Source organism: Amphiprion ocellaris, chromosome 20 (assembly GCF_022539595.1).
Source record: "Amphiprion ocellaris isolate individual 3 ecotype Okinawa chromosome 20, ASM2253959v1, whole genome shotgun sequence".
In the NCBI taxonomy this organism is placed as follows: Eukaryota; Metazoa; Chordata; class Actinopteri; family Pomacentridae; genus Amphiprion; species Amphiprion ocellaris.
Genome location: NC_072785.1, coordinates 15,029,497 through 15,057,121, shown reverse-complemented (window position 1 = coordinate 15,057,121; position 27,625 = coordinate 15,029,497). Strand labels below are relative to the sequence as shown.

Genomic DNA, 27,625 nt, shown 5'->3' with positions numbered 1-27,625 from the left:
TCAAAACACCGTCACCCATTATATGTGTGCATATTTATGCACATCCCTTTGGACATGAGGTAGCTGTATTTTAGAAAGCTACATTCAATCCAGATACAGATTTGTGACATGATTTGCAGGCTACATTTTGGATGTGGGAGCCCATGTTGCTGTAAACATGCTGTCTGTGCACGTTTCGGTGGAGCTGCCCGGGCGGCCACAACTCCTCAACAATGATGTCATGTTTTCGAATACGCAACCTGTAACATCCGGGTCCTGTGTCTGTGGCTCTCTGCTCCTCCGAAGCTAACGTTAGCTAGCAAGCTGTCAAGCTGTCAAGTGGAGAGGCTGAGGCAGACGTTTCAGCTTCCCCCTGGCTTGGCCGCACAGAGCTCCGGCCCACAAAATCACAAGAAAATCCGTTAGAATATTCTGAGATAATGTAATGCATCACGGGCGCACGCAAAGAGGGAGCTCCGCACTTACACAATTTATATGCACTGAGTCTTGAGTGACGACTGCTCACTGCTAGCTTACTGGCTAGCTAGCTTAGCTAACCCGCCGCAAACCCCTTAGTTTCGTCGGTGCACCCTTTCTGGTGTGAAACGCGGCCAGTCGGTCCTTGTCCCTGTCGCAGCTTCCGTCGCTGTGAACCGGCATTTTGATTATTTGGTAAGTCGCAAAATATTTACTCTTTAGCCCGTAACTGTTGGGCACTTATCTATGCTAGCTATGTTAGCATGTAGCGGTAGTGTATTAGCAAGGCCAAGGGCTCTGCTTTGCCTGAACATTAGCAAACCGTGGTAGAGGGAGGCCTGTCAAAGTTAGCTGTGAGGGACAAGGGTCAAGGCCCGCAACTAGGCAAGGCTGTTTGTTTATTTGAGTTGTTGTCTGGGCTTGCAACAGAGCTAACTTTTTCTGTAAAACCAACACCACAAGTGTCCTTTGCAGAGCAGGTTCATGATGTAAACCAGCTTATTACAGCGTTACTGTTGGACTTGACAGATTCTGTGTTTGGTGGTGGTTATCGAGTAACTGGTCAGTCGGTTAGCTAACGTTAGCTCTGCAGATATGTAACGATAGCTGTAACTCATATTACCCTGGCTGGGTTGTACGGTGAAGTGTTCTGCATTGCGAAGGTCAGAGTGGTTCACTGTGTATTAAAATGCGATCAAGTAACTAAAATCGTATCGTTACATTTAATGTTACGGTTTAACAGCCAGGAGCTCGATAGCGTTTCAATTTGAGCCACACCAGAAGCGTTTCTAATATGTAGCCAAAATGTGTACACAGGTCTACTATTTTTAGACTAGAGCGGGGCCTGAACTCAGCTCCAAGATGCTAATCTTTTGCCACAAATGGATGGAAGACAAGCTCTCTGTTTGAACCCAAGTGATATAAAAGCGATTAGTCTGTCCTTCTGTTCAGCACTAGGCCTACACTGTGTTTTTCTTAGAAAATTACTCAGATTTTTTCCAGTGTACCTTTTGTAAACTGGCATGCTTAGAAAATAAATATTGCCACAAAATTTTCAAATTATTGTCATCAATTGAATCACTGAATTTCGGCAATTTCATGTCAACCGATTTGTCTCCAATTTTTGTGTTACAGATTATTAGAGGAACACAATGGGTGCATTTCTGGACAAACCAAAGATGGAAAAATATAATTCCCATGGTGAAGGTAACAACCTTAGGTATGGGCTGAGCAGCATGCAGGGCTGGCGGGTTGAGATGGAAGATGCACACACAGCAGTCATTGGTCTGCCTCATGGTCTCGACCCCTGGTCATTCTTTGCTGTTTATGATGGGCATGCTGGCTCTCAGGTGGCCAAATACTGCTGTGAGCACCTGCTGGAGCACATCACCACCAACTCAGACTTCCAGAGTGCTCTGCAGGAAGATCAATCAGTGGATAGCGTGAAGAATGGAATCCGCACAGGATTCTTGCAGATTGATGAACATATGCGAACCATCTCCGAGAAGAAGCATGGTGTTGACCGCAGTGGCTCCACTGCAGTAGGTGTGATGATTTCTCCAAGCCATATCTACTTCATCAACTGTGGTGACTCACGGGGGCTCCTCAGCCGAGGTGGAGCTGTGCACTTCTTCACACAGGATCACAAACCCAGCAACCCACTGGAGAAAGAAAGAATCCAAAATGCCGGTGGCTCAGTCATGATCCAGCGAGTTAATGGGTCCCTAGCTGTGTCTCGGGCTCTGGGAGACTTCGACTACAAGTGTGTGCATGGAAAAGGCCCAACAGAGCAGCTTGTTTCTCCAGAGCCTGAAGTTTATGCAATAGAGAGATGCGAGGGGGAAGATGAATTCATTATTCTAGCTTGTGATGGCATCTGGGATGTCATGGCCAATGAGGAACTGTGTGACTTTGTGAGGTCAAGGCTAGAGGTTACAGATGATCTTGAAAAAGTCAGCAATGAAATTGTTGACACCTGCTTGTACAAGGTACGACATGTCCACACAGCCTACACTGACATGCTGTTACCTGTTTGGCATCATGGTTCATTTTACATGACTCCCGTTTTTGTTTGTTGTTTTTCCACAGGGAAGCCGAGACAATATGAGTGTTGTGTTAATCTGCTTTCCTGGAGCCCCAAAGGTATCTCCAGAAGCAGTGAAACGGGAGGCTGAGCTGGACAAATATCTGGAGGGAAGAGTAGAAGGTAAGAGAGTCCACTGATTTATTTATTTATTTATTTTTTAAATTTACAATTTTACTGTTACTATTTTCAGTAACATCTAGTCTATTGGGAAAACAAAACTTGCAAATGTTTGTATGTCACACCTGTACATCTAGAGCCAAAGCCAGGAAAACATCCAAAACCATGTTTGAAATAAAGCACTAGTTGTTTATTCTTTTTTTATTATTCACATCTGGTGACATGTCAGACCGAATGTAGACGATAGGAAAAGATAAGTGAATAATAGGCTGAAATTTATGTGTTCAACTTTACGTGTGAAACATTTACACTGGCATCTTCAATAGATCACACAATATCATAGGGCCTATCTTTAAACACCTGTATATTAACATTTTAAGGCCGCTGTCTAACAGTTTGAAATATTTTAGTAATGCTGGATTGTTAAACATTAGAACACGAAGTAAAAGACTGAACATTCATTCTTTACTGCTTGTACTAGTGGCATGACAATTTTTCTTGCACAGCTCTAATGTGTGTCAATAAATGATTACTTCACATTCAGTGTTTGCAAGTAACACATCACAATGTTAAACGCTTGCTTACTTTGTTCAGTTTGAGGCAACAGAAAATTTCACACTTGTGGCACTAGTGCCATTGAATCTCTCAATTCATTTCAGTTAACTTTAGTACCCTTTGTTGGCGTGAATGTCAGATGTTGCCACAGCAATCACAATTGCTCTAATTTAGTGGCACCTATGGTGGCACTATTCCTGTTTTTTTCATTACATAAAGAAAAGAACATGTGCTATCCTACAATAATGTAAAATTCTGTTAACGTCAGGTGTGTCTACATTCATGACAAAATTAACAGATTTATTGTACATCAAGAGCAGCACCTTTAAATGTGCAGCATGGTGCTGAACTCGGGTCATGGACAGAAGATTCTCAGCAACTGACAGAATTTAAATGCTTAAGAACAGTTTGTCGGTTGTCCATTTCATAATTTCTAATTTCGGTTTAGTAAAAGGCATCTCCTCTTTAGCAATGTGATATGTCATGTGAAACTGACACAGCTTAGCGTTCTTACTAAGACCAGGCTAGCACCCTCTTGATGCTGAAAGCTTGTTTGAAGAGGGGGTACTTTTTGGGCAACGCGAGAGCTGCTGCATAGCTTGTCTCGCATCCTGTCATTGTGCAATTTTAAAGTTTTGGGCTTGCCAGTGCCAGCCACACCACTGTCTGCATTATTTACACAGTGCATCAGTTCTTCTTAACTCAGCCAGCCACTCATGTTGAAATACATATTTATTTTCTTTAGCTGCACTTCTTGTTTTACCTGTCTACCTTAATCAGCTGTAGGTACAATACCTGCAGATATGCTTGGAGCAAAGCAAGAATGGATAGGACATTTTATCACTGCCCATCTTAGCATATGTTAACAGCACCTTCCCACTGCCAGCTGCTAGAATTAACTAACATAGCATTGTGTTTTTTTATTTACTGGGCAGTCACACAAGTGCAGCCTTTGAAAATGTTGCCTTGCTCCCTTAATACAAATGATCATGAAATGTGTTTAATTAGTGGCAGTCAGGAGCCAGCCCTGTAATCAGATGGAGACATGCAATATGGAGTTTCAGAGTTAATAACATAACCACTAATTATCTTTATGTTTTGGTTGCTACCAACATAGGAACTGTTATTAATCTCACAAATTAAAAAAAAATATCAAGCAAAAAATACAGATAATTTTACATAGATAACTTTGTTTTTTATTTATTTTTTTATTTATTAATTTTTTTTAAACAGCACTGCTGTTTCGAGCATCTTTTGCCATCTTTAAAATACATAATACTAGGCTTGGAGGGTATCTGTTTTTTTACCCATTCTGTGATACCATTCCAAAATGATACTACGCTATATGGTACATAGCAGTGTTTGTAAAAGATATATTTTGGAAGGTCACAAGTAGTGAAAGGTCGAAAGTCATTGCTACACATTTTTGACACTGTGGTAACCTTCAGTACTCTCTTAGAACATTTACTTTTACAAATCTTTCTGGGATTTAATGCTGTTGGTCTGTTTTATTTTTTTACGCAGTGAATAAAGTCAAGTGCTGTTAACAGTGCAAAATTAGCTTTAATTAGTCTTGCAGGAAACTTTGGTTGAATAAGATGCATATGCAAATTGCATTTATGCCTGTACATATATGTCTAGGAGGCCTAATCAGCCAGCATCTTTGCCATGAGATTATAAGATGGTACCTCCTCTTCTAGCACCTTTTTTTTTTTTTTTTTTTTTTTTAAAAAGAAAATATTTTAGGGAAATATATATTTTTAAGAAACGTTAGGAGTAAGAGTCTTCATCACCTAAGCCTTTTCTCTTGTGTAAATAAAGCATGAAAAACCTTAGTATGTAAAACTGATGTTTGTGAAGCAAACCCTGCTCTGTCTTGTCAGTTACGTGAAGCAGTGAGAATCATTTTCCCTGACAGTTTGCTTTTTTTCATCTAGTCATTTTGAGCTCACTGTGACAGCTGTAATTCTTGGTTGTTCATGCTCGCTTGCTTGTTTTTTTTTTTTTCCTGCTAGTCAACAAAACACTTTACACGAGACTTCTAAAACTCCTGCAGGTTAAACTTGTTTTTAGTTTGTTAACAAATCACTGTCAGGGCTGACTAACTCAGAAAGACTAATCAGATTGACAACACTTGCTAGCCTACATTAGGGCTAAAAACAACCCATGATTCAATACTGTAGGCATCTTCATTCAAAAACATGATGACGCGATGACACCCAGTGTGTTTTTTTGTTTGTTTTTTTAACTGAAGATCATACCTATAGGGTTTCTAAATATTGCAGGACACCATGATACCATCATACCACTTGAACCTCAAGAATACATTAACTTTTAGATTAGTTTAGATTCTCTCCAAGCCATCTTCAATGAAAGAGGGAGATTTTGCACTGGTGTGACATGCTACCAATCAAAGTTTAGCAGCCCTTTTTTTTCTTCTTCCAGTGTTTCAGTTAAATGGTAAAACATTAACCAACCATATGTTTTTGTTCAGCCCCCTTTCTGACCCCTTTCTCTTTCTCTGCCCACATCTCCTGTTCCATTCTCTTCGAAAATTTAAATAAAACAGGTTTCTTGCTGTTTGCCAGTTCCGAGTCCTATTTAACCCTCCATTTTTTACCATGGCATTAATAACATTGACAAGCGCACCAGCAACACTTCAGCAGTGACTTCACAACAGTGTAGCTATAGCTGGTCATCCTTGACCATTTTGTAACCGTGTCGCTTGTAGTGTGAATATATCATAATGTTCACCAATGTATAGGCTGCAGAAAGCCTCAGAATAATGTGGTGGAAAAATGGCCATTAACCATTAACATTTCTAATGCTTTAGGGAAATGTGAAAGAAAACCATAATGTCTAACAGTGTAGTCATTGTTAAGTGTATATATGCACAGCTCTGTCATGGTCACTGTGCCTGATTTGTATCTGCTGTTTAAAAAGCCTGTACCATGAATAAACAGGCAACGTATAGAGTTTTTATTCATCAGAGGTCTCCAGACTAGCATTCGCTACACTGTCATGCCAAACTTTTTAATTTAGGTGCACAGACACATCATTTGTGCACCCAAAAATCATTTTCACTGCACTTTTGTTGTATTTTATTCAGTTTCTGTAAACATTGGTAATTTCGTAACACATTCTGTAAAGGTTTGTAAGCACGAATAAAGGTGAATGTAAAGGTTTTGTTCTTTTGCATGAGGATAATCTGGGACCTCAAGTCAGTTAAAGGTAGCTCAGTGGTAAATTAGATTTTTGATCCCTTACTGCTTAAGTTCATCGCTACAGGGTATGTGGCTGCTCTGCTGGCCTCATACCTGTCATGATAAGGGATGTGTTTGGTAAAGACGGTCATTTTAACGCCTAAATTTGAAATGTCAATGCTGTGACAGCAAAGGCAGTGTTTGCTATAGTACTCTGGCCATACTCAACGCCATAAATGAAATGCATAGTGCTGGATGTTTTATCATCTCAGTGTTTCCCACAGGTTTACAATTTATTTGTAGTGGTAGTTGGCATGGTGTGACTGGTATTCATGCAAAGACTCAAGCAGTCTAAAGGGAGTAACCTTGGTTTTTTTCTGAAACTATTATCTACAGTTGTCCCTGAAGTGCTTCATATGCAGACCATCAGTATACTCTGCAATTTACATACATAACTCGTTATTTTTTGTTTTCCGAACAATAATACTCCCAAGCCACAGCTGGTGGCAGGCAGCTCTAACATCTTATATGTAGCAGTTACCCTTCACTGTATATAATAAAAATACAAACAAGTTTAACCTACCAGTCCTTCTGGTGCTGACCTTCAGTGTTAATGAAATCCAACTCTACTCAAACAACTATGAATCAGTCTAAACAGTATAACATTCAACTATTCTGAAATAAATAGATACGAACATTGTATTTGCAAGTATTGACCAGACATCTGTAGAAGCACTTTTGTATGAAAGTACATCAGTATATCTTAAATATTCATATTTTGTTTTTCAACAGAAATCATCAAAAAGCAGGGAGATGAAGGTGTCCCGGATTTGGTCCATGTTATGCGGACGTTAGCATCTGAGAGCATCCCCAATCTTCCTCCTGGAGGAGAACTGGCAAGCAAGTAAGTGAACTTTAAGGTTGCAATAGATGGCAGTTCTTTGTGATGCTGGGAAGTTTTTCTTTCTGGCTGTGATTGTCAGTTTAATCCCTCAGTGTATGTGTTATGTTTTTCTAATTTCATGAAAACTTGCATTTAATATTTTTATGCTTTCTTTCCCCCCTCAGACGAAGTGTTATTGAAGCGGTGTACAACAAACTCAACCCTTACCGAAGTGATGACACAGTAAGTATCCAGCTGCTCTTTCAATCCTTGTAGAAAGGCTTTGTTTGGAGTTTGCATGGGTTGATGTGACCAGCAAATTTAAACTAATCGTATGCATGTCATTAATATTTAGATCAATACAAGGATAGAACAAGAAAATAGACTTGTTGCCAAATGACTTTTTCTAAATGCAATCAGGAAAATAATATGGATTGACTTTGTAGGGACCTATTTAAGGCGTCTCTTCGCCTGTGGCATCAGCAGGAATTGCGTCTGCACAGAAAGCATTACATGATAATTAATTTTGACTAAAGTCCACAATTTTATTGTAGGTTTTGTGTGAAAAAATCTTCAGTCTCATACCTCATGAGATAATTTCACTAATTAGTACTCCCTAAATCAAAAAAAGAAAGGGCTAATGAGTGGAACTGTCTGATGCTTGTGAGGAATAAAAACGGCATTGTCCTACACAGTGGTTTAACTAGAACATTGCTCATCAGTCGTTGTTTATGCAGACAGACCACAAAGCGGTTGCCCTTATCCCCTCAGAGTTCTTGCTTTTAAAATTTCATCAGATAAGCTCACTGGGTCAGCTACATTTTAACTGTGTACATTATCTTGTCCTTGACAGTAGAAATTGACATTTTGTTTCAATATTTTATGTTTGTATAAAGATAAACTTTTTAAATTACTGTCACTCACTGAGTTATCTTAAAAATTAGAGTGCCTTTATAAAGCTGTCAGGCTCCTTGACTTGTGTGTATTATGTGGTGCAGTTTGAAAACAAAATGGGCTAAATTGAGATTTTTTGCTTTTTTGCCACCAGCCTACACAAAGCTTTTCATTTAGATGGTGAAATTAGCTTCTTTGAATTCTTTGCAGTTGTATTCATGACTAATAGAAATCTTAAACAGTATTTATTACAATATTCAGCTTTTTGAGTGAGTAGTTATTTGAACCACCTTTGGCAGCATTTTAGACTTTCAGGTATTCAAGGTCACATCTGTAGCATTTTTGCACACCTCGAAATTGTGCACACATGCAGATGTGCTCAAACTTGGTGACGTAAAATGTGAACAGGTGTCATAGATTATGACAGTAACTCTTAATGAAATTCAGTAAAGCTTTAGTGGATCTATGTTTGTAAGGTAGGAATGTAACAGTATACTGTTGTGCAGGATATCACAATTAAAAATGTATTTAAATCAACTAGAAATAGGTTTGAATATCAGCTAATTAAACTTCCTTACCCTTGGTTTTTATTCTTTTTTCATTTAGATTTTGTGCATCATCTAAACATGAGGTGATAGTAATGTATTATTCTATTCCACTAAGACTCTTTTCAAAGCGCTAGTCATTACTGAGTGGAGATCGAACCAACTGTTGACAGTAAAAGACACAAATGCAAAGTCTGCCTTATTCCTATTATTATTAAGGAAAGATCACTATTATTCAATGCAAGTGAGTCTTTTTCCTTAATTTATAGGCGCTTGGTTGCAGTTCATTTTCGTGTTGACACTCCTGAAAAGTATACTGTCTAATCTGTAATATGCCATTATCAAAATGCTTACATTATCCATAGTATCCAGTTCTGTCACTGTGTCTTTTCTGAAGCTGAGGGGATATTCTGAATTGCTCATCTTTCAAACTAGTTTTTCTACTAGCTGACAGTGTTTGCATACAGCTCACTCATTGCCACTAGGTAACCGTAGCATGCATAAACATTAGATAAGTCCCAGTCACGTTTGTTGTACCTGGTCCATGTTTTTTTTTAAGTAATGGGTTTCTGCTTGTACCAAAGCAATTCCCAAAAAGATTTTTGTCTGTATTACTTAGCTCCCTGACAAACTACATTCTGAGATCATACAAGATACAATGTATTTTGTAGTGAAAGAAAATTTTGTATCAATGCCAAAAATAGATGGAAGATATGCAGTACTACTTAAAACCCTGAAATTACAGGTGAATCAAATTAAATTTTGCACACTTCTCTTTATTTACAAGCCAATTCAAGCACTGGTTCAGAATGTTTCCCTGGGTAGGTTTTAATTACCTGTCTCAGAGACATTGACACTGAACATTGAGCTGAAGACTCAGCAATGAGTTGGAATTCCTGAAACTACAAAAACTTGTAGCCCGCTTGAAATTTTACAATGGTGTTACAGAGTGGAGATTATTTCCTTGCAAATGTATTTTTGTTGGGACTTAATACATTTGTGAATTTTGCCATTCTGGGTGTTAGAATACTAAGTTTGCTGCATCCAGATAATTCTTCACACTCTTATTTGTCACTTGCATACTTTTACTCGCATTGAGATGCATTAGTGCACATGATCTCACAATCAAATGTTGTCATGTTTGGAAATGGGCTATCATTGGCTGCAAGAATGTTTTTTCAAATATTTGTAATCAGTTTGAGAATCCTACACCAATAACTATTGCACAAACTGTTCGGTGACTCGCATATTACTTGCAGATATGGAATTGCATTTCTTTTTAAAAATGCCTTATTCTTACTTAAAATGTTAATGGCAATCAGAATTACTGCTGTAGTCAACTAAAGAATATCTTGGCAGACTGAAATTGTACCTTCTCTTCAGCCGCTAATTAGTCAGGAGGAAATTAAAAATCCATGCGTTAAATGTACTTCAACTTATTCACCATACTATCCTTAATAGAACTATACCAACTACCGATCCTAGCACAAGACTATAAGAAGTGCAACACAGACAAGTTAGCCAGCTGAATTTCAGATGATACGGCATCATAGGTGTTGAGCTGTAACAATTATTTGCCAAGTTTACACTCGGCTTCTTGGCCATCTGTGCTTACAAAATGCAGCTACACCAAAAAGACTGCTTTCACGTTGTTTGGAGTCGACTCCAAGTAAACATTCGGTAAACCTAGCAGTCTGCATTAGGTTCTGCAAGTTGAAAGTTGAGAAAAAGTGTGTACTCTGTTCCTCCCGCTGCCAAAGAACATATTGAGCAGCCAGTCAAAATATGTCTGCTCTATTATAAACACCTTTTATTTAACAAGTATAGATGTATGTTGACTCTTCATCAGTAGATTTTGTTGTAAGAACAATGTAAATTGCTATTGGAACACATGGGGTTTGTTTGGCTGACGGCACTAAAATTATTATTACAGTCACTGAGAACTATTGCGTTATAACTTCTGCAAAAAAATAGAAAACATGTTATGTTGTAGTCTTGACTAGTAAAGAGTGCGTTTGGGAAATTAATTGTATATTTTTTCAACTCCAGAATTGTATTTACAGTAGCATCAAAGATGTCGAGGGAAGTGGTGTGACTCAGATATCTCTGTGCACTATTTTTACTATCTGTTGGTTTGTATCATACATGCCTAAAACCTGTGCGGCTCTTGATGGAGATCTCATGGATGTAGAGCCAGAGTCTGAAGGGTTTTTCCTTCCTCTCCTCTCTTATCAAGGACTCTGCATCCACAGACGACATGTGGTAACACAACCTCCTACCACTAACACAGCATAGAGTTTACAAACCACCATCCTCTCAAGACCCACAGCTGCTCAGCTCAGCAGTCTGTCTCTCCGTCACTCTGAGCTTTTGGTTTCTAAGAAGGGAATTTCATGGGAGGAGGAGAAGGAGAAGGAGGAGGAGGAGGAGGAAGAGGAGTTGCATGCACACAAACCTGGAATAGTGCAGCACCAATTCACTCTGGAGTTCAGGATCCCCACCGTCTTGTCTCCCCTTTATGTTCACCCACCTTAATATTCTCCTCTAAAGTAATCCATAACAAGTGAGTCCACAAGGTTTTCTTTCTTTTTGTTAAATAATCGGCTTAAGTAGTAAGATTTTTTTGCTGTAATTAATTTGATTCACATTTCCTTGTGTGTGTTTGTATATTTCTGTTTTTGTGAAGTGCAATTGTCCTGTACAAACAGCCTGTATTTAATGCAGCTTGATTTTAAGTTAAAAAATGAAAGAAATGGAAAAAGAGAACCTTTGATGCACTATCTGCCTTTTCCTGCTCTTCTGGAATTCTAACAAATGTCTATTCAGTGAATATTACCGCTTGTCCTCCAGGCACAATGTCTCTGCGCTTTTACTTTACTTTTTTTTTTTTCAGTTAGTCTATGCTCCTTTAAGAAACGGGTAAATTGTATAGTTGACAGCACAGTAAGCTCTCTATATCAGACCATTTAAATCCTAATTATTTTTTTCCCTGTGCTTTTTTTTTTTTTTAAATTGTATTTTACTTTTGTAAGTGGTTTTCTGTACATGCTCAAATAATACTGGCAAGGTGTTTCTCAATCATTTCGAAAGTATCAAGTGGAAAAATAATCTTTTTTTTCATTTCTGCAAGGTATCTGATAATGAGTCCCATGTTAACTTGTTTGTCTGTGCAAATAGATACTTGCAAGCGTGCGTGGGTGCTTGTGTGTATGTATGTGCGCACGTGCGTTAGTGGAAAGGCAGATCTGTATGTGCAACTCTAATTTCAATTTGATGAGGTGGTTCAGACAACAAACCAGGCTGGAGTTGAAGGGAATTGCTTTCCCCATGCTTACCCATTGTTGGCCTGTTTTTTGGGGGGGTTTTTTGCAGCTAGTGTTGCATATCAGCCCAACAGAGGCTTTCACTACTTTCTAATTCCAAACCAGTTTGGATAGCAGAGTTTACATGGTGTTACTCATTGGAACAACTTCACGCTATATTTCCAAACTTTACCGTAACCTGGGATGACACAACTAGTTCAATTTACCAGAGGTGTACAAAGGTTTGCAGCTGGTCAGGTGTTGACTGGCTTACACATCTATCGTGTCATATTTAAATACACATTTCTAAGAATACATCGATACCAGTGACCACTGTGGGTGCCATATAATTTTTTTTTAATCTCATTTTTCAGCTTTATGACAGCCTATGCCAAGTTTATTTTTTTCCCTTTTTCATGAGATTCAGTTTTTGTATGTGGTACAGATAGATTTTAACATTTAACATCGATAATTTGACTGATGTTAACAGTTAAAGCACTGAATATTTTAGACAGAATCACATATTAACAGGCCAAAAGTAGAAAGAAATTGTAGGCTCATAAACTTACAAGATAATTTTCATTATTTGGACATTCACACCAAGAACAAATGCGCTAACTGCAATGAGTTGTCATGGTTGTATAGCACCTTTTTATTCCCATCAGGTTTGCTCTGCTTAAAACTCCCACGGCACCACATGCCCCAGCACAATGCAGTTTGCTGCTATAGTGTATGATCTGTGGGTTAACTTTTTTCCTTAATTTCCCCTCTGAAGAGATAGCCACTGCCTAAATCTGTATTTAACACACGCAGTAGATATATTTCTTGAAGAGAAATGGTTTTATTTCAGATTTATTTTCTGCCATTTTTTTTTGTCTTGCATTGTTGGAAATTTATGTATGTATATATTTTTGACTTAAATTTTCAAGGAATAAATCATTTGGCTTGAGCTAGTTTTTTGCCATTGACAAAATGTGATTCTGGTTTGTCTTGAGATGGTTAGCTACAGTTTTGTGTTGTGGTAAACAAGTGTTTCCCTCTAATCACTTTGGTGTCCCTGTGATCAACATTGAAGATTTGAACAGCTCCCTTTGTGTCATGCAGAGAAATTATATACTAGACTTATAATTCTTAATCGAAATGACAATCCTAACTGTTTCACCACATTTAGATTTGTGGTGATGAGATAGTTATTAAATCTTAATCCCGAATTAGCTGCTTTCTAATATGCTTTTATGGCAGAAATGCCAAAGACAAAGTCACAGATTAAAGAGAATCTAGCTGTAACCCTGCTAAAGACAAATGTCAAGCTATTGAGGATGAACTTCAGGAGGGTTTTTGTTTGTTTGTTTGTTCCCATTAGTTGGCTTTTAAAGGTACTCTGTGGAGTTTTTGACCTCTGTGATGTTGTAGAGAGATGTTTTGATGAGCAGGTCTTTGCTCTACAAGCACTCACAAACAAGGACGAATGTGCAGGACAAACATATGGGGGGCATGAAATGTACATCCGCTGACTGCAGGGGGCAGTAATGTATATATATCAACAGGTGGTGTCATGGTAACATGGCATGAAGACACATTAAAACTCTACAGGACCAGAAAATTAGGTTTAAACTGCTGATTTCAAACAACACAAAAAAAGCCTATGAAAATGTTGTGTTTGTTATTGAAAAGGTTGGTAGGCCTTAAAGCAAAATGCATTTTGCTAATAAATGTTGAATGTAACCTAGTTGTATTTACAGTGGAGACTCCATGGGGTACCTTTAAACAGTCGTCTACAAAAAGACATATAACATCAGTACCTTTTAGGTAAAGTGGTAGCTGACTCAAAACTGTGAACATGTCAAATCAGGAAACGGATTTTTGTGTTTTGCATGAAAATGTAGTTTCACATGAATATTCCTTTCCATAAAAAAAAGCAAATTGCAACCAAAACAAACAGCTGAACAGCAACATTGTTTTTTTGATTCGCATCTTTGTTTTGAAATTACAATATTGTATTTCTACCACAAAACTTACCTTAATACTTGTATACTTCATGTTATGTAAAATGCTTAAACTCAATTTGTTTAGTATGTTTGAGGGGGTCAAAGTATTTGAAAATGCTTTTTTTTTTAAATTTAGCTAAGCAGTTTATATTTAATCTGTAAGCTATTTATTTCACTCTGCATAGCTTCTGTTAAGTAAGTGCACTAAATGTCTCTTACCTAACATTTGTCAGCACCCAGCTGCTTTTTGCAAACCTGGTAGGTATTAATAACTCTGAAAGGAACATTTCATGCGTTTTTCCTTCAAGCTTAGTGAGGAACAAACATATTTCTTCATGTGTTGAGGCAGTTGACAACCACATGACCCTGGCCTGTCCTGCATTTTGTCATTGCAATTTAGAATTCATGACATGGCCCTTAGATAATGCTGGTTGATCATCCATTTCTACAATACACTCATTCTACAGAATAAGGATTGTAGAATTTTTTTTTTTTTTTTTTTTTTTTTTTTTTTTAAATATTAATAATTGCTGTAGCTGGAATGTTAGCAGATACTGACCGTGGATTGATTATGATTTGTCCCCATGTGGGTGTTTTGTTTCAATTTTGTAAAAAATTACCATTATTCCCCCTAAACTGAACAAAAAATTATCCCAAGTATATATTATTTTTATTTTTCATTAACTGAAATACCTCATAACCTTTATAGGAAGTGTTTTTGTCTTTTGTCAAGCAGTTCACTTTAATGACAGATGTTTTCTTATGTTTCCTTCCCTGAACCTCCTATTTTAACACTGATCTATTGGAATGGGATATGGTTGTGCTCATGTGCAGTGTTTGACTGAATTGTGCTGATGTTAACAAATCGAGTAATGATTTAAGAAGCTACTGCAAATGATGACTTGTTTTAGGAGCTAGAAACACTATTGGCCTTGTCCTACAAGCTGCCCCACCCTAAACAAATCCCCTTAAACACTCACCTGTGTAATTTCACCTACTCGTCCACTCGTGTGATGCTCACTTAGCTCAAATCTATAATTGTATTGAGAGTTCAGGGTTTTAGAAATGTGAGATGTGTGAGAAAATAAGTGTGACTAAATGACGATAGTCATATGCACTGATCATCTGTATAGTCAGCTTTTCTTTCTTTTTTTTTCAGAAAATTGTTATTGTAGAAAAAAGATTATAAAGCTATTTACAGAGTTACCTTTGGTTGCCTGGAATCCATCCTGTATATTCTTGTATGGAGGACTACCTGGCAGATGTTAAAGAGATTTTAAATGCTTGCGCCCTCTTGTACATATTGATGTACCTCAGTTGTGGCGTTTACTGTGTGACCCTTAGCAGTGGTGGTTTATTCGTCCCCTTACAGGGCGGCCTGAGCCTCACTTTGCTGACCTTTTTCAGCTCATAAATAAGCTCACCGATTTGCCTTACCCAATCTCATCTTGCCCCCTAAAATGCTTGTTCCACAAAACACTATGAGGCAAATGCCACTGACATTACACTCTGACAGATTCAAAAATCTTGTCCATTTTAAGGTACTTAAGCTATCAACAACGTGACTTTGTCCTGGTTGTCACAAGGTACAACTTTTCAAACATCGCCGGTTTGTATTCTGTTTTTTTTTTTCCATGTTACCGTATTGAATCTCGGTCTTGAAAGCTTATTTAATTTCCATTGCAGATGATGTCATACTTTTAACAAATGCAAGTGTTTTAACATGGTAACCTCGTAAGCATTCAAAATGTGCATACATACATTCATGTCTGCTCTATTTATGATTACATTCAAGAATAGCTTTAGAGTGCTGTAGTTAAGTATTGTCAATGTTGATTCAAATGCTTCTCAGAGGCCTCTGTGAGTGATTTTACAAAGTTCAATAACTGTATATTTTGTATTATGTTCTAGCTCCAAAGGAATGGCAGAAAAAAAGACATGTTTAAAAAAGCTTTGTTCCCTGAACTAAATTGTACTATTTGTGTTGTCGATTGAACAAATTGCATTCCTTGCTTGTGAATAGATGCATTTTTCTCCCTGCTCCTTAAATTTTCTCCCCTTTCTTTCCCTCCTTTCTTTCATTTTTTAGCCTTTGAAGTTTGAATAAAATTTCTAGTTTGCAGAATGTATTACTAAATAAATGGGTTGTCATCTTGTACCTCTCATTTCATCACTTTTTATCTGTCGGGGCCTGTTGTTCAAGTGAAACTTTCTGTGACTGACAGCTAAAACACAGTTTTGTAGACATAGCCAGATTATGTAACTAAAAAGTGTAGTAAAGGTACTATGAAATCAAAGATTGACTGGAAGATCAAGAACAACACATCAGAAAAAGCTGAGTTAGATAATATCTGTTGGAATATGAACTTGCTTTGCATCATCCTGCCACTTGAAGGAAGGAAAGAAAATAGAGGCATAACTTCAATGAGTTTAAAAAATCTTATTCATGGTGCACCAGACAGTATATTTTCTCATCCTGATGTTAAGGGTATTGGGGGTACTACAAAAACCTTCAGAACAGCTGTACATGTTGATGTACGACCTTGTGGCCTCTTCAAACATCAACGGGTATTTATTTTTCAGGAAAATCTGCCGCTGAGCTCTGACTAAAATGTAATAGTAACACACTGTCATGTTGCTTATTGAGTCTCAGTGGGTAACTTAATGCTTCAGTTTGTGTATGATAATTAACAAGCCCTTTCACCATTGCATGGTTTGAGCCCTTTGAGCTCTCTGAAGCACGAGGGTGTTGTTGACCGGTTCGAGTATCAGAGTTGCGTTTGTCTCTCTGCCTTTTCTGTCAGTATGTGGTGAGAACATGTAGGGGGCCTGAGCCGAGGGCATGGGCGAGGGCAGTCCACGGCCGCTGGGATTAAGAACCGTGGGAGGGATTACTGTAAATGTCAACATAATGTCATGAGCTGTGCTAGAAGGTCAAATGTTCAAATGGTGCTCAGTGGCGAGCAGTTAATAGATCAGGTACAATTTGGATTGTTGTGGCTCCTGTGATGAATGCACTAGCATGCAAATACAAGCTATTTTTAGTATGATTTTGTGTAATCAAAGATACCGAAGCAGGTTTAGACTTTTAATGCAGTATAAAGACATTGAGGATACTCATGTGACTTTAAAAAATATAAATTTGTATCGATTTTTACTTTTCCAAATGAGAGTGAATTTGTTATTAGATCGACCATTTTCCTATAGTTTTTCCATAGATTTCTCTTGGGGCTCGATGTCTGACTGATCAATGCAAAAACAATGACCCATTAAGGCAGCCACCTAGCCAGAGGGGGGCAGTGTTAAGAGCTAAGACTGATTAGAAATACCAGCAGAAGCATTCACTGTGGAAAACAATTCGCTCTAAGTTAATTGCTAAAAACAGCTAGTGCTTGTTTATTCAGAGGAGGTTCATGACAGCTCTTAGTTTCATTAAAATCGCAGCTTTTAATGCTTGACTTTTAAACTGTCATAATGTCATAATGTCCCGATGAAATAAATGGAACCGAGCAGCAAAGTAATGACGAATTCATAATCCGAATGTTTGCTGTTGTACTCATTGTCACTGTGGGTTAGGGTTGTGTTAGCCAATTGTGGAGCAAGTTCAGAGCATGAAATTCACACTTCTGTTGCATCTAGCATTGTGTTAGATTTAATACAAGAAAAATAGCTGATAGGTTTCCCAGCTCATACCTAAAACATGCCTGTTTTTTGACCGTGTGCGTCCCTCTTTATGCCATTTGCACATTAGGACTGCACAGAATGTGACTCATTAGATCTCGGGCCACCTGTGCACCCATAATGATTCACGCTGCCCTTGTATTCCACCACATCCAAAAAAATGAAAAAAGCTTTCGTCGGCAGAAGCCATCATCAAATGGAGCTGGCTCGTCATCTGCCTGCCATTGTTGAGCGCATGTCATGCTCTGCTTCTCATGGCGGAAAAACCCATTTGAGCTTGACTAATGCAGCCATGCAGACGCAGCAGTAAGAGGTGGGGGTGGTAGGGCACACTGCATACTCTGTGTGGATGGTCTCTACACTGAGGTCACTGAGCTCCACGTTTGTTAATTTGCTCTGGAGTGAACTAGGAGCCAGATTTTTCTTCTCTTTTTTTTTCTCAAGGTTGCTCAGTAAAAAATGGAGAAAGATTTTCATTATTCAAGCAAGAGAAGAGATGCCTTTGATTGCTCTTTCGACATTTCTCAATCAAATCCAGCAGCAATTGCTGTCTGTTCTCTAAAGCTTCTTCTTCTCCCCCTCCCGCCATGCTTTCCTTCTCCATTTCCTCTTTCTGTGAGTGCTCTTGTTGCCCGAGGTCAGTTTGTCACAGAGAACACAAGCTTTTCTCACTTGGACGCAGCGATTCAATGATTGGTGTGTACAAACAATCATATCAAGCGAGGATGACATGTACCCACCTCCCCGTCCTCCTCCCTCCCAGCCTCCCCCTCTCTCCTACAGACATGGAATATGTCCTTCCTGCTCTCTCTGTTCCTGTCTCCCCCTCTGTCTCTCGCTCACACTTGGTGGGAGAGAGTGTCCCCTGCATGAGATGGGTTACACAAGCTGCTGCCCTGGGAACCCCGGTCCAGCTCATTATCCTGCACCCCTGAGACACAGCTCATTGTAAATTAGGACATCAAATGATGCAGGCTCGTTAAAGAGCCACAGATACACTCATTAGCATCAGCACCTTTGCTTGTTAGAGCCTGTATCAGCATTCGCTCCCACCGCCGTGTTATATCCTGTCATTCCTCCACACTGACTGGAAGATTTAGGATTAATGTCAAGTCTAGCCACCGGGTCACCGCTGTTGTGGTTCAGATATGGGGCTGATTGATCAGTGGTGGCGGGGAGCTGTGGAATTTGTTGACAGCTGCCCACTATCCTCACCGCTCTTATCCATATTTCATTGTGTGGAAGGGGAGAAAAAAAAACCTGTCTCAGAATAACTCTTGTCTGGCAAGTGGCTGACTAGTTGTTTGTCACAGCTACAGGGGATTGACAGTAGAGCCGAAACATCTTTCAATGCAATATCACAGTCTTGAGTTGGATACCCAATTGGAGGATTTGGCAATGTTTTTGCCGACTCTTCTTCATCTTTAATAAACTAAATGGCAATTTTTTTTAGGTATTTTTATGCTTCTTTATTTTTCATGGAAAACTAAGTGGACCTGTATTACGGAACACCTTGCATTTATAACCACTATTAATGCTATGGAGCAGTGTTTTTCTGTGTGGGTCCCTGCTCAGTTCTGTATCGATGGATGCACATGTCCAGCCTCCAAAATGCAGCTGGGGGCAGTTACACACCAAGAAAGGCGGTGAAGAGGAAGACTGCTTGTTTTCAACACATATGTTAAACCTGAAGGGAACATACATTGCGTTTTGGTGAGTAATTCTGAATGCAAACACACGATTTGTTTCTTTAAATGAAACTTCTTAAACTTGTGAATATGATTACTTCTTAGCTGTCCATGTAGCTCTGAAGGGAATTCTCTAAAACATGTGACGTCATCTGTGCTGTCTCACCTTGTTCTAAACCCGGAGGCACATTTTTGGTCTTTGCCATTTTGAGACAAGCAAGATCCTGCAATTTTTGAATTTGACCCACACTAGGGCCTCCAATTTAGGGTATCTTGCCATCTGCTTCTTCAGGTTTAACCACTCTGTTCTTTTTCTTTATAATCTTTCATGCCATTCCCCCAACCTTTTAGAATTGCAACATTAGGTCAGTAGAGTAACTATATAAATCTGGCCAAATCCTGTCAACTGATGTTTATTTTTACATGCTGCTCTTAACTTAATTGTGATTTATGGCCAAATTGGCGGCTTATCAGGAACAGCAAAATTACTGTATGTAAGGAGGAGTTCTCAAAATGGATGGCAACATATGACAAACAATGTAAACACAGTTGGAAAGTAGAACAGTGGTCACGTGCAGTTTACAACAGAAGCTCACCTCTGTTCAATATCAATGAAATGTCAAATGATTAAAAATTGTATCACCTTATAGTAACTGCGTTAGTTCTATTTTGAACAGTAGGAATCTAAAATATGTTGTTTTCTCAATACTTTGTATGTTCACCTTTTCTCTGCAAACAGGATCTAGAGAGATGTTCTGCCCTTGGTCGGAGTCAGAGGGGTCGTGTTTGTTTACCTTTTGCTTTAAAATTCCTCAAAAGTGTTCTATTAGATTCATGTCAGGCAATATACTTGGCCAGATCATTTTTTTTTACTGTTTTCTTCTTTAGAAACTCTTCTGTGATTTTGGCAGTGTGCTTTGGATCGTTATCATGCTGGAATATTCTTCTTCTGCCAAGCTTCTGCAGACTGGGACTCATCTTGTCAGTCAGTTTTTTGGTATATCCACTGGCCATCATGGTGCCATCAATAAAATGTCATCTCTCAACACCTTTTTACCCTCATGCGGCCCCATATCGTCAAACTCACACCTCTGTGCTATGCTGTCAGGACTATGCATTCACTGTGGTAATCCTGAACGGGTTCCCGCCATAGACTGTATAATAAAGATGGACGTAGCTACTGTGATGCCACCTGTTGGGTTCTGCACTGAGAAAATGAAGCCAGGGTTTTGCTATTTGCTGGTTGCCATCTTGGCTACCTTTTTGGAGCCAGAGAACAGTGATTGGTCAGACTGACTGACAGCCAAGGATTCTCTGCCCCGTCCGCATTTACCGGCTTCTGCTGTTTACCCACGGTGCTGATAACGCTAGCCAAAAGTGGAGCTAAACTCTTCTGTGGTCAACACACACAGAAATAAACTCCATCAACATCTAGAGTGCATGGCACACATTATATCTGACACTAAAGTTGCATATGAAGTGCATTAAAACCCGCACCGTAAGAAAATAAACATTTACTTACCAAGTCTTTTCAGTGTCTACTGGTAGAATCAGCTGAAGGTAGAAAATTGGTTAAAACAAGCCAACAGGCAGAAGAACTGTCTGGAAAATGTTCTGTTGCTCCACTGATAAATAAACTAACAGTTATTAGAATTAATCCAAAGGAGGAGAACAGAGTTTACAGTGAAACACTGTCTACGCTGCCTCATCCAGACGACCTGTCAATCAAGTAGCCACGCCCCCAACTTCCCAAAACTTTAATGCTTTATATAAAATTCAGTTTTGATTTATTTTAAGATCAGCCACATGATCTCTTGTTTTGACCATGAAAACTAACGACAAAAAAAATCCTGAGCAGCAGAAAAGCAGTCTATCGAGTTTTAGTTTTTCTCTTGTAGAATTGGGGTCTATGGAGCCAGAGCTTTTTAGAGCTAGCCCCTGGTGGACTAAGTGATAGTGTAAGTTTTTGACAGGCGCTCTGTCCATCTTTATTGTACCGTTTATGGTTCACGACCCCATCTGAGCCAACAAATCATCCTGGTCTCATCTAATCAAAGTATTTGCTGCCAATATTCATCAGGCTTTTTAAAAAAAATGTTATTTACCAAGACATAATCTTGCAGTTTTGTGCCAAGCACCAAGCACAATTTTTTTTCTCGGACACCATCCTTAGAGGCTGACATTATGCACTGTCCCTCTCAGTCTGAGCTGTTCCACTCATAACTGCTGTGCCAAGTCTGAAGCACACTGTTTTCCAGAGTTGTACAGTGCAAGTAATACATAGTCGATAGCATCATTTTAGGATGATGCCGCTGCAGCTCTGATTAGTGGCACTGTGGCATGTTCTGTACCTCCTGATTACTGCTGCAACTGTGTTTTCACTGATTTTAGCTGCTCACCAATCTTCCTGTATTCTTTTTCTGGCTTTCAGATACTGAAATTCCTCTCTGACTTCTCTGACATGTGGAGCCATCATACAGAGTTGTAAATAGATACAGCTGTTAGGTCCAAAACTGAAAAAGTCAGGGTGTTCACAGGTCATTTTATAACAGGCAGTAAGGCTAACTGGAAATCTAAGGTGGACTCAATTTAGTTTTAAGTCTATATGTTTTCTAACCTGCCTGTAAAAGATCACAGGTGTATACATTTTTGTTTCATTCTAGTTTTCCACCTTTATTTTCAACATATTCCTTTTGTAGTATTTGTTTTAATTGTACATAAGAGGAAATACTCTACCTGTGAACTCAGACAAAATGCAATTAAAAAGAGGTGAAACAAATGTGAACCATTGTACATTTTATCCCAGGATTATGCTCATTTATGTTTCAGTGTGTAGATGCCTCCACTGACTGAAACACTTTGTGGTATTTACTACAAACTACAGCTTCAGAAGTGATCATTGACGTCTTAACAAAACTGTAGAATTCACAGCTTGCCGTTAGGTGTGTGAAATGGATTAAATCTGACACAGGTTAAATATCCAATTGTAAGCGTTTTCTTTGGTAGTGTCTCTGAAAGTGCTTAAGGTATACAGTATTTGTTCAGTACCTTCATTGCTGTCTTCTGTCAATCCATACCAGTAATTTTCTACGTTAATACATTTGTCTAAGACCAACTATTTGCCTTTATGGTGAAGATACATCAATATGACTCACAGCAAATTGATTTTCTTTTGGTACCTGTGCAACGCTTTCTCTTTTCCAGCATGCTCTCTTTTCTGACTCTGGGATGGAATTGTACCTGACTGATTATGGAGGTTTCGTGCTGTCTCAGTGGTCCCTCAACCATTAATGTGTTGTTTCTTGTTTTTTTTTTTTTTTTAAAATCATAATGTCACAAGGTTTTGATCTTTTTTTCCCGTGCTGATCTATCATCTCCTCTGCATGCTGTCTGACCTCTAGTAGCATGCAGCCAATGGGTGATTGAGTCATTCCTCCTGCATGCCATCACTTCATCTTCATCTGTATCTATAAACTTCACCTCATCTTCATCCTGCTCTTCTCCTCCCCTCCAGGACGCAGACATCCTCTTCTTCCGTGGTTTCAGCTAAAACAAGAATAATCAGAGGATGTCGAGCCACATATTTGTCCAGCACCATAATTATGTCATTTTTTTGAATGTGGTTTACGTCCACGTACACATCTGATACGCCCAACTAGTCATTCAACATTTCACTTTCATATACTCATTTTAAGATGAACTTAACCATATCTGTCATGGCCATCTCATCATTCCACACCATGACTTAAAGGTAGACTTTTTGTTAAATTTAATGAATATCTCCTCCTGGTCAGTTAGCCATCCGTTCTGTATGTGCAGTCTCCAACTTTGCGCACTTATTTAAATACTGTGTAAGATTACGCAGAGATGCCAATTTACCCCATCCCCATATAATGTATGTAAATTTATCTGAACATGCTGATGTTAAGTTATTATGAAGGAGGATAAAGACCTCAATCGCAGCAGTTTGTGAAACTTAAACCTCAGCAAAGTTGCAGAACATCACTCAGACAGACTCAGGATCATGTTATCAAAGTGCCTGGACTGCAGATAGTTTATTACTCTTGTTTTAGTCCACACTACTGGAACATTGGGACAGCAAAGCAGACATTACATTTATTAAAGATTACATTGTTAGATGTGCTACAGAGATAGGAGAGGACAGTGCAGAGGCCTAAGGCTCAGATAGAGGCAGCTGAGCAGCATGAACCTGTGAAATTCATTTCACAGGCTTTAAGGAAATTATAGACGACAGCATCATCATCACCAGGTAGAATAAGGCTAACGTCACCTGCAGTGGCTTAATTTTGTTCTCTTTCTTTGCTAGAAAGCATTTCAATAGATTAGCTTTTGTGCAATAGTTGAGAAACGCAGCATCCTATCATGAATCACATGTTAATTAATGCAGGAACGATTTATTAAATATCTGTAAATGCCCTTTCAGAGTGTGGAAGTGCACAGGTGGTGTTTTTATATGATGTATTCTTACAATATACTCTGTCATGGCTCCTAAACCACCTCTAATTTTCTCAAAGGTATCCACTGGTTGAGCTCTTGAAATATCTGAAGTTGCTGTTTGTAAACTCCGAAACGCATATGAGTTTCCTGCTAAAAGCTTTGTGTGTATTTTTGATGCTTTTTTGCATTTCTTCGCAAGTTTTATTTCTGATCTGAACAGTTTAGTCAAAAAGTAAAATTGTGCTTTTCCCTTTGCGTCATACACTAGAAGCAGTAAATCCCATTTTTAAAGAGATCAAGCCAATAAATACAACAGTAATGTTTGCTGTGAGCCTTCGAAGCAGCAGAGTTATCTCTTCCGGCTGTGTTTTCCACTGGACCACTGTTATAAAACCATTCTTTCCTCCTTACAGTGAATCTAGTCTCCATGTGAAGGACATGTCATCATGTCAAGTGTTAACAGGCATTAAGCAAGGCTTTACACGCACTTTTTTTCCCAATCCAACCACCCATGCTGTCTATATGCTTGACTCAAGAGTAAACAAGTGGACTGCACTCCTTGAATTTTCTTGGTCCATCACACAACTCGGTTGTTCTTTTGTAATCAACAGACCTCCCCACATGACTCTGTGGTGAACAATGGTGCTGAGCTAAGTTGCTGGTTTTCAGGCTGAATCTTTCCAAACGAAGGTAGGTCTTGCTGTATGACCACAGATCATTTAACCAACACAGCCTGCAGATCAGCACTTATGTCCAAAATTTAACACTGAACTGTACTGTACTGTTCATGCCCTGAAGGGCTGATAGGAACAACCGTAGTGTCTAACTCACTGCTCTGTGTTAAATTTGTGTCCACAAATAAAACCCTGAGCTGTCCATCTATTGTATGCTGTGTTATGTGAAAGCCGTTGTATGCATTCATAGCTATATGTTTTAGGTCAGCAACAAATTATTCTCATTATATTCTGTGACATCAAAACACTTAAGTGCCTTCGGTCTCTGCCATTGTGCCCTACTAAGTCTCTTTTCTGACCTCACATAAATACAATCATTCTTATCAGGTGCATTTCGATTTCTCACACAAATTAAGCAGAGTACAAGAATGGAAAAGGTCAGGACCCAAGCTGCCGGGCTTATGACACTTGAGTTTTCTGAAATTATGCGTTTGTATGATTTCATTGTATGGAGACACTGAATGAAAAGTACGTGACACTAAATGTCAGCCTTCAAGATTCGTTTCTGCATATCAATGAGCTAAATTGTCCCCTAGTTTGTTAAAGTCCTCTCTGAATTGATATACTGATATACTGATGTTCTCTATATTATACCACTGCCTTTCATTTAAACAATACAGCAGTAATTCCTGCTTGCACAGCAATCCTGCATAAGCATAAATTCTGTCCCAAACTGTCACTGTACCTATCAGGTTTAGGCTCTGCTTTGACAATTAAAAAAAATAAATAAATACTGCAGATGTATTCACGTTATCTTCAGATTTTTTTTTGTACATACAATGAAAAATAGTAAAAGTAGATAAAGTTTCTTTCGTGAGATCACACTCTAGGCAAGTCTTTGATACCAGCAAATGAAATATTCAGTTCATTTGTTGAGCTTAATTAACTTCATGGAGTTAGAAGAAAACAAAAGCGAAGCCATACTCTGAAAATGAAACTGCTGAATAACCCAGAGCTATTTCAGTTTTGTTTATCAGATGGCTGCATGTATATCTGTATGTGTTTTTCTGAATAGTAAGGTCATAGCGTAGTTGTATTGTTGCACAGTACGTACGTTTCAGCCTTGTAAACACAATATCATGTAATTGGAATTGGCAACAGCATCATGGAGAGAAGGATTTTGTAGCTTGATATTCATCAACTGGAAAACTTATCTCCAATTTTGTGTACTTTTAATCAGCATGGCTTCCCCACAGTCGTATACAAAGACATTTAAATTAGACATTGTAGGAGAAAAATGATGGTTGAATTTTATACTTTCGGAAAAAGAAGAAGCTGAGAATAATTTTCTTTACATTTCTGAGATTCCCTGAAGAAAAAAATCTGATATGCTCTCATTGCCAACGTGAAGTCTGTGGTTCTGTTGTGAAGAACAATGCTCCACTTTTATATTTATTGTGCATCTACTGCTGTTGGAAATATATATATGTTTATATCTCTTAAAGAAATGCTCCTGGAAACATAACCGGACTGTTAAATGTAAGAATTTGGAGCGGAAAGCATAACTTTTGAATATTTTTCCCCTACATTCATAGTAGAATAAAACTACATGCCATTCAGCTGGTGTTGGCAAGAAATTCAGCACCATTCAGCCACCAGGCACAAAGCACAAACAGCCCTTTTTCCTTCTACGCAGCAGTCATTAAGGCATCTTATGACTTTCCTGCCCAAACTGGGAATTATTTTCTGTTTGTCAATGAAGATTACTCTAATTTGGCCTCACGTCTCTTTGCTGTTTTTGTGAAAAGAGTTTCCCTATTCACCACTACCCGTGTGAGGAAACTACTATTTTGGGCCCGAGCGGTTGTATAAAGACGCATGTTATCGCCCTGTCTGAGCCTTATACACAGACACAATTCATCAACAGGTGTGGGAGGAAATATATTTTTTCTCTCCCTCTGCAGAAGGATGTTGCGTTTAGAGTGTGTGGGGTATGTGTGAGAGAACAAAAGTCGCTGGCAAGGGGTATTCAGCCTGCAGGAGGATTTCCTTGCTCAGCAGAGGAAAGAAGAGAAGGAAGCCTTGATACAGCTGCTTGTGCAGAAGCATTTATACAGCTGAATTAACTGCACTTCTTTAATACAAGTTAATATTTGACAATGATCAGGAATTTCAATTATAAGTAGTAGAAATAGCTTATATTTAATAGTCCCCTTCACAGCTTGTTTTTATGTAAGAATTCTACACATGAAGAAAAATGTAAGTCTGTTTTAATTTTTCTTCTACAGCATTTAGGCTATTGTGAGCCACATCTTAAGGATACAAAACTTGTCTCTTACAATAAACAGTCAGAAAATGCTCAAGTACCGCAGCTGCATTGATAACCATTCACGTAAAGTCTTAAAATGTACGTTGAAGAGAGACTAAAGTTGCAGCTTTGGCTTCCTGGTGTGACTGGAATTGGGGCTTAGGATAATAGGGCAGATACAGACATATTAGTACTGTGTTGATTTGTAATGGTTTTCTTTAATCTCTGATACCTTTCATTTGAGAATTGGGATGCTTGGCCTTGCCATTAGCAATATTTTATATATTTTTCCAACATCATGCTTCAATCCCCTTGAAGGATGTTTTATGTAAAACATGCTTTTTGTGCTCTGGAAAGACATTTAATCAAGATTAACCTTGGTATTTTAGTAGCCAATGGTCTAGCTTTGTGAGGTTCCATAATGGAAGACAATTATAGCACTGCTTTCAGTGCCGAGAATCTGCTCTTATATGGAGGAAAAAAACTTTTTTTAGGCATATTGCAAGAATTTTTTTGGTGGATTTTTTTCAAAGGACTTGTAAAGGGAAATGTCTTTTTATGTTATTTTTTTCTTACTTTTTATCACAAAGCCTGCTTTAAGTTGACTTCTTTGTGGAATTTAAGATGTAACTCTTGCTTTGTATTGGGGGAAAAAAGGTTAATATTGGTGAAATAATCAACAAAATCTTCTCGTTTTTAATAGACCAAAGAGATCTTTTGTGAAAATCTTGGATGAATGGCCTAAATGTACACCTTTTTCAGAATTAGAGGGATTTTTATAGATTAA

General features: G+C 38.5%; 1 protein-coding gene across 2 annotated transcripts; it reads left to right on the top strand.

Moving 5' to 3' along the window:
- The first annotated feature begins 276 nt into the window (after nucleotides 1-276).
- Nucleotides 277-24,732, top strand: ppm1aa (protein phosphatase, Mg2+/Mn2+ dependent, 1Aa). 2 transcript variants are annotated; one of them, XM_023285906.3, is made up of 6 exons: nucleotides 277-651; nucleotides 1,591-2,444; nucleotides 2,545-2,662; nucleotides 7,210-7,321; nucleotides 7,486-7,543; nucleotides 22,913-24,732. In XM_023285906.3, the coding sequence occupies exons 2-6, from the start codon at nucleotides 1,608-1,610 to the stop codon at nucleotides 22,946-22,948; spliced, it is 1,161 nt and encodes a 386-aa protein (XP_023141674.1). In that variant the 5' UTR covers nucleotides 277-651; nucleotides 1,591-1,607; the 3' UTR covers nucleotides 22,949-24,732. The 2 variants fall into 2 exon arrangements, with proteins under 2 accessions (XP_023141674.1, XP_023141675.1); XM_023285907.3 differs by lacking the exon at nucleotides 22,913-24,732 and adding an exon at nucleotides 10,976-16,187 and having other exon boundaries at nucleotides 278-651.
- Nucleotides 24,733-27,625: the final 2,893 nt, after the last annotated feature.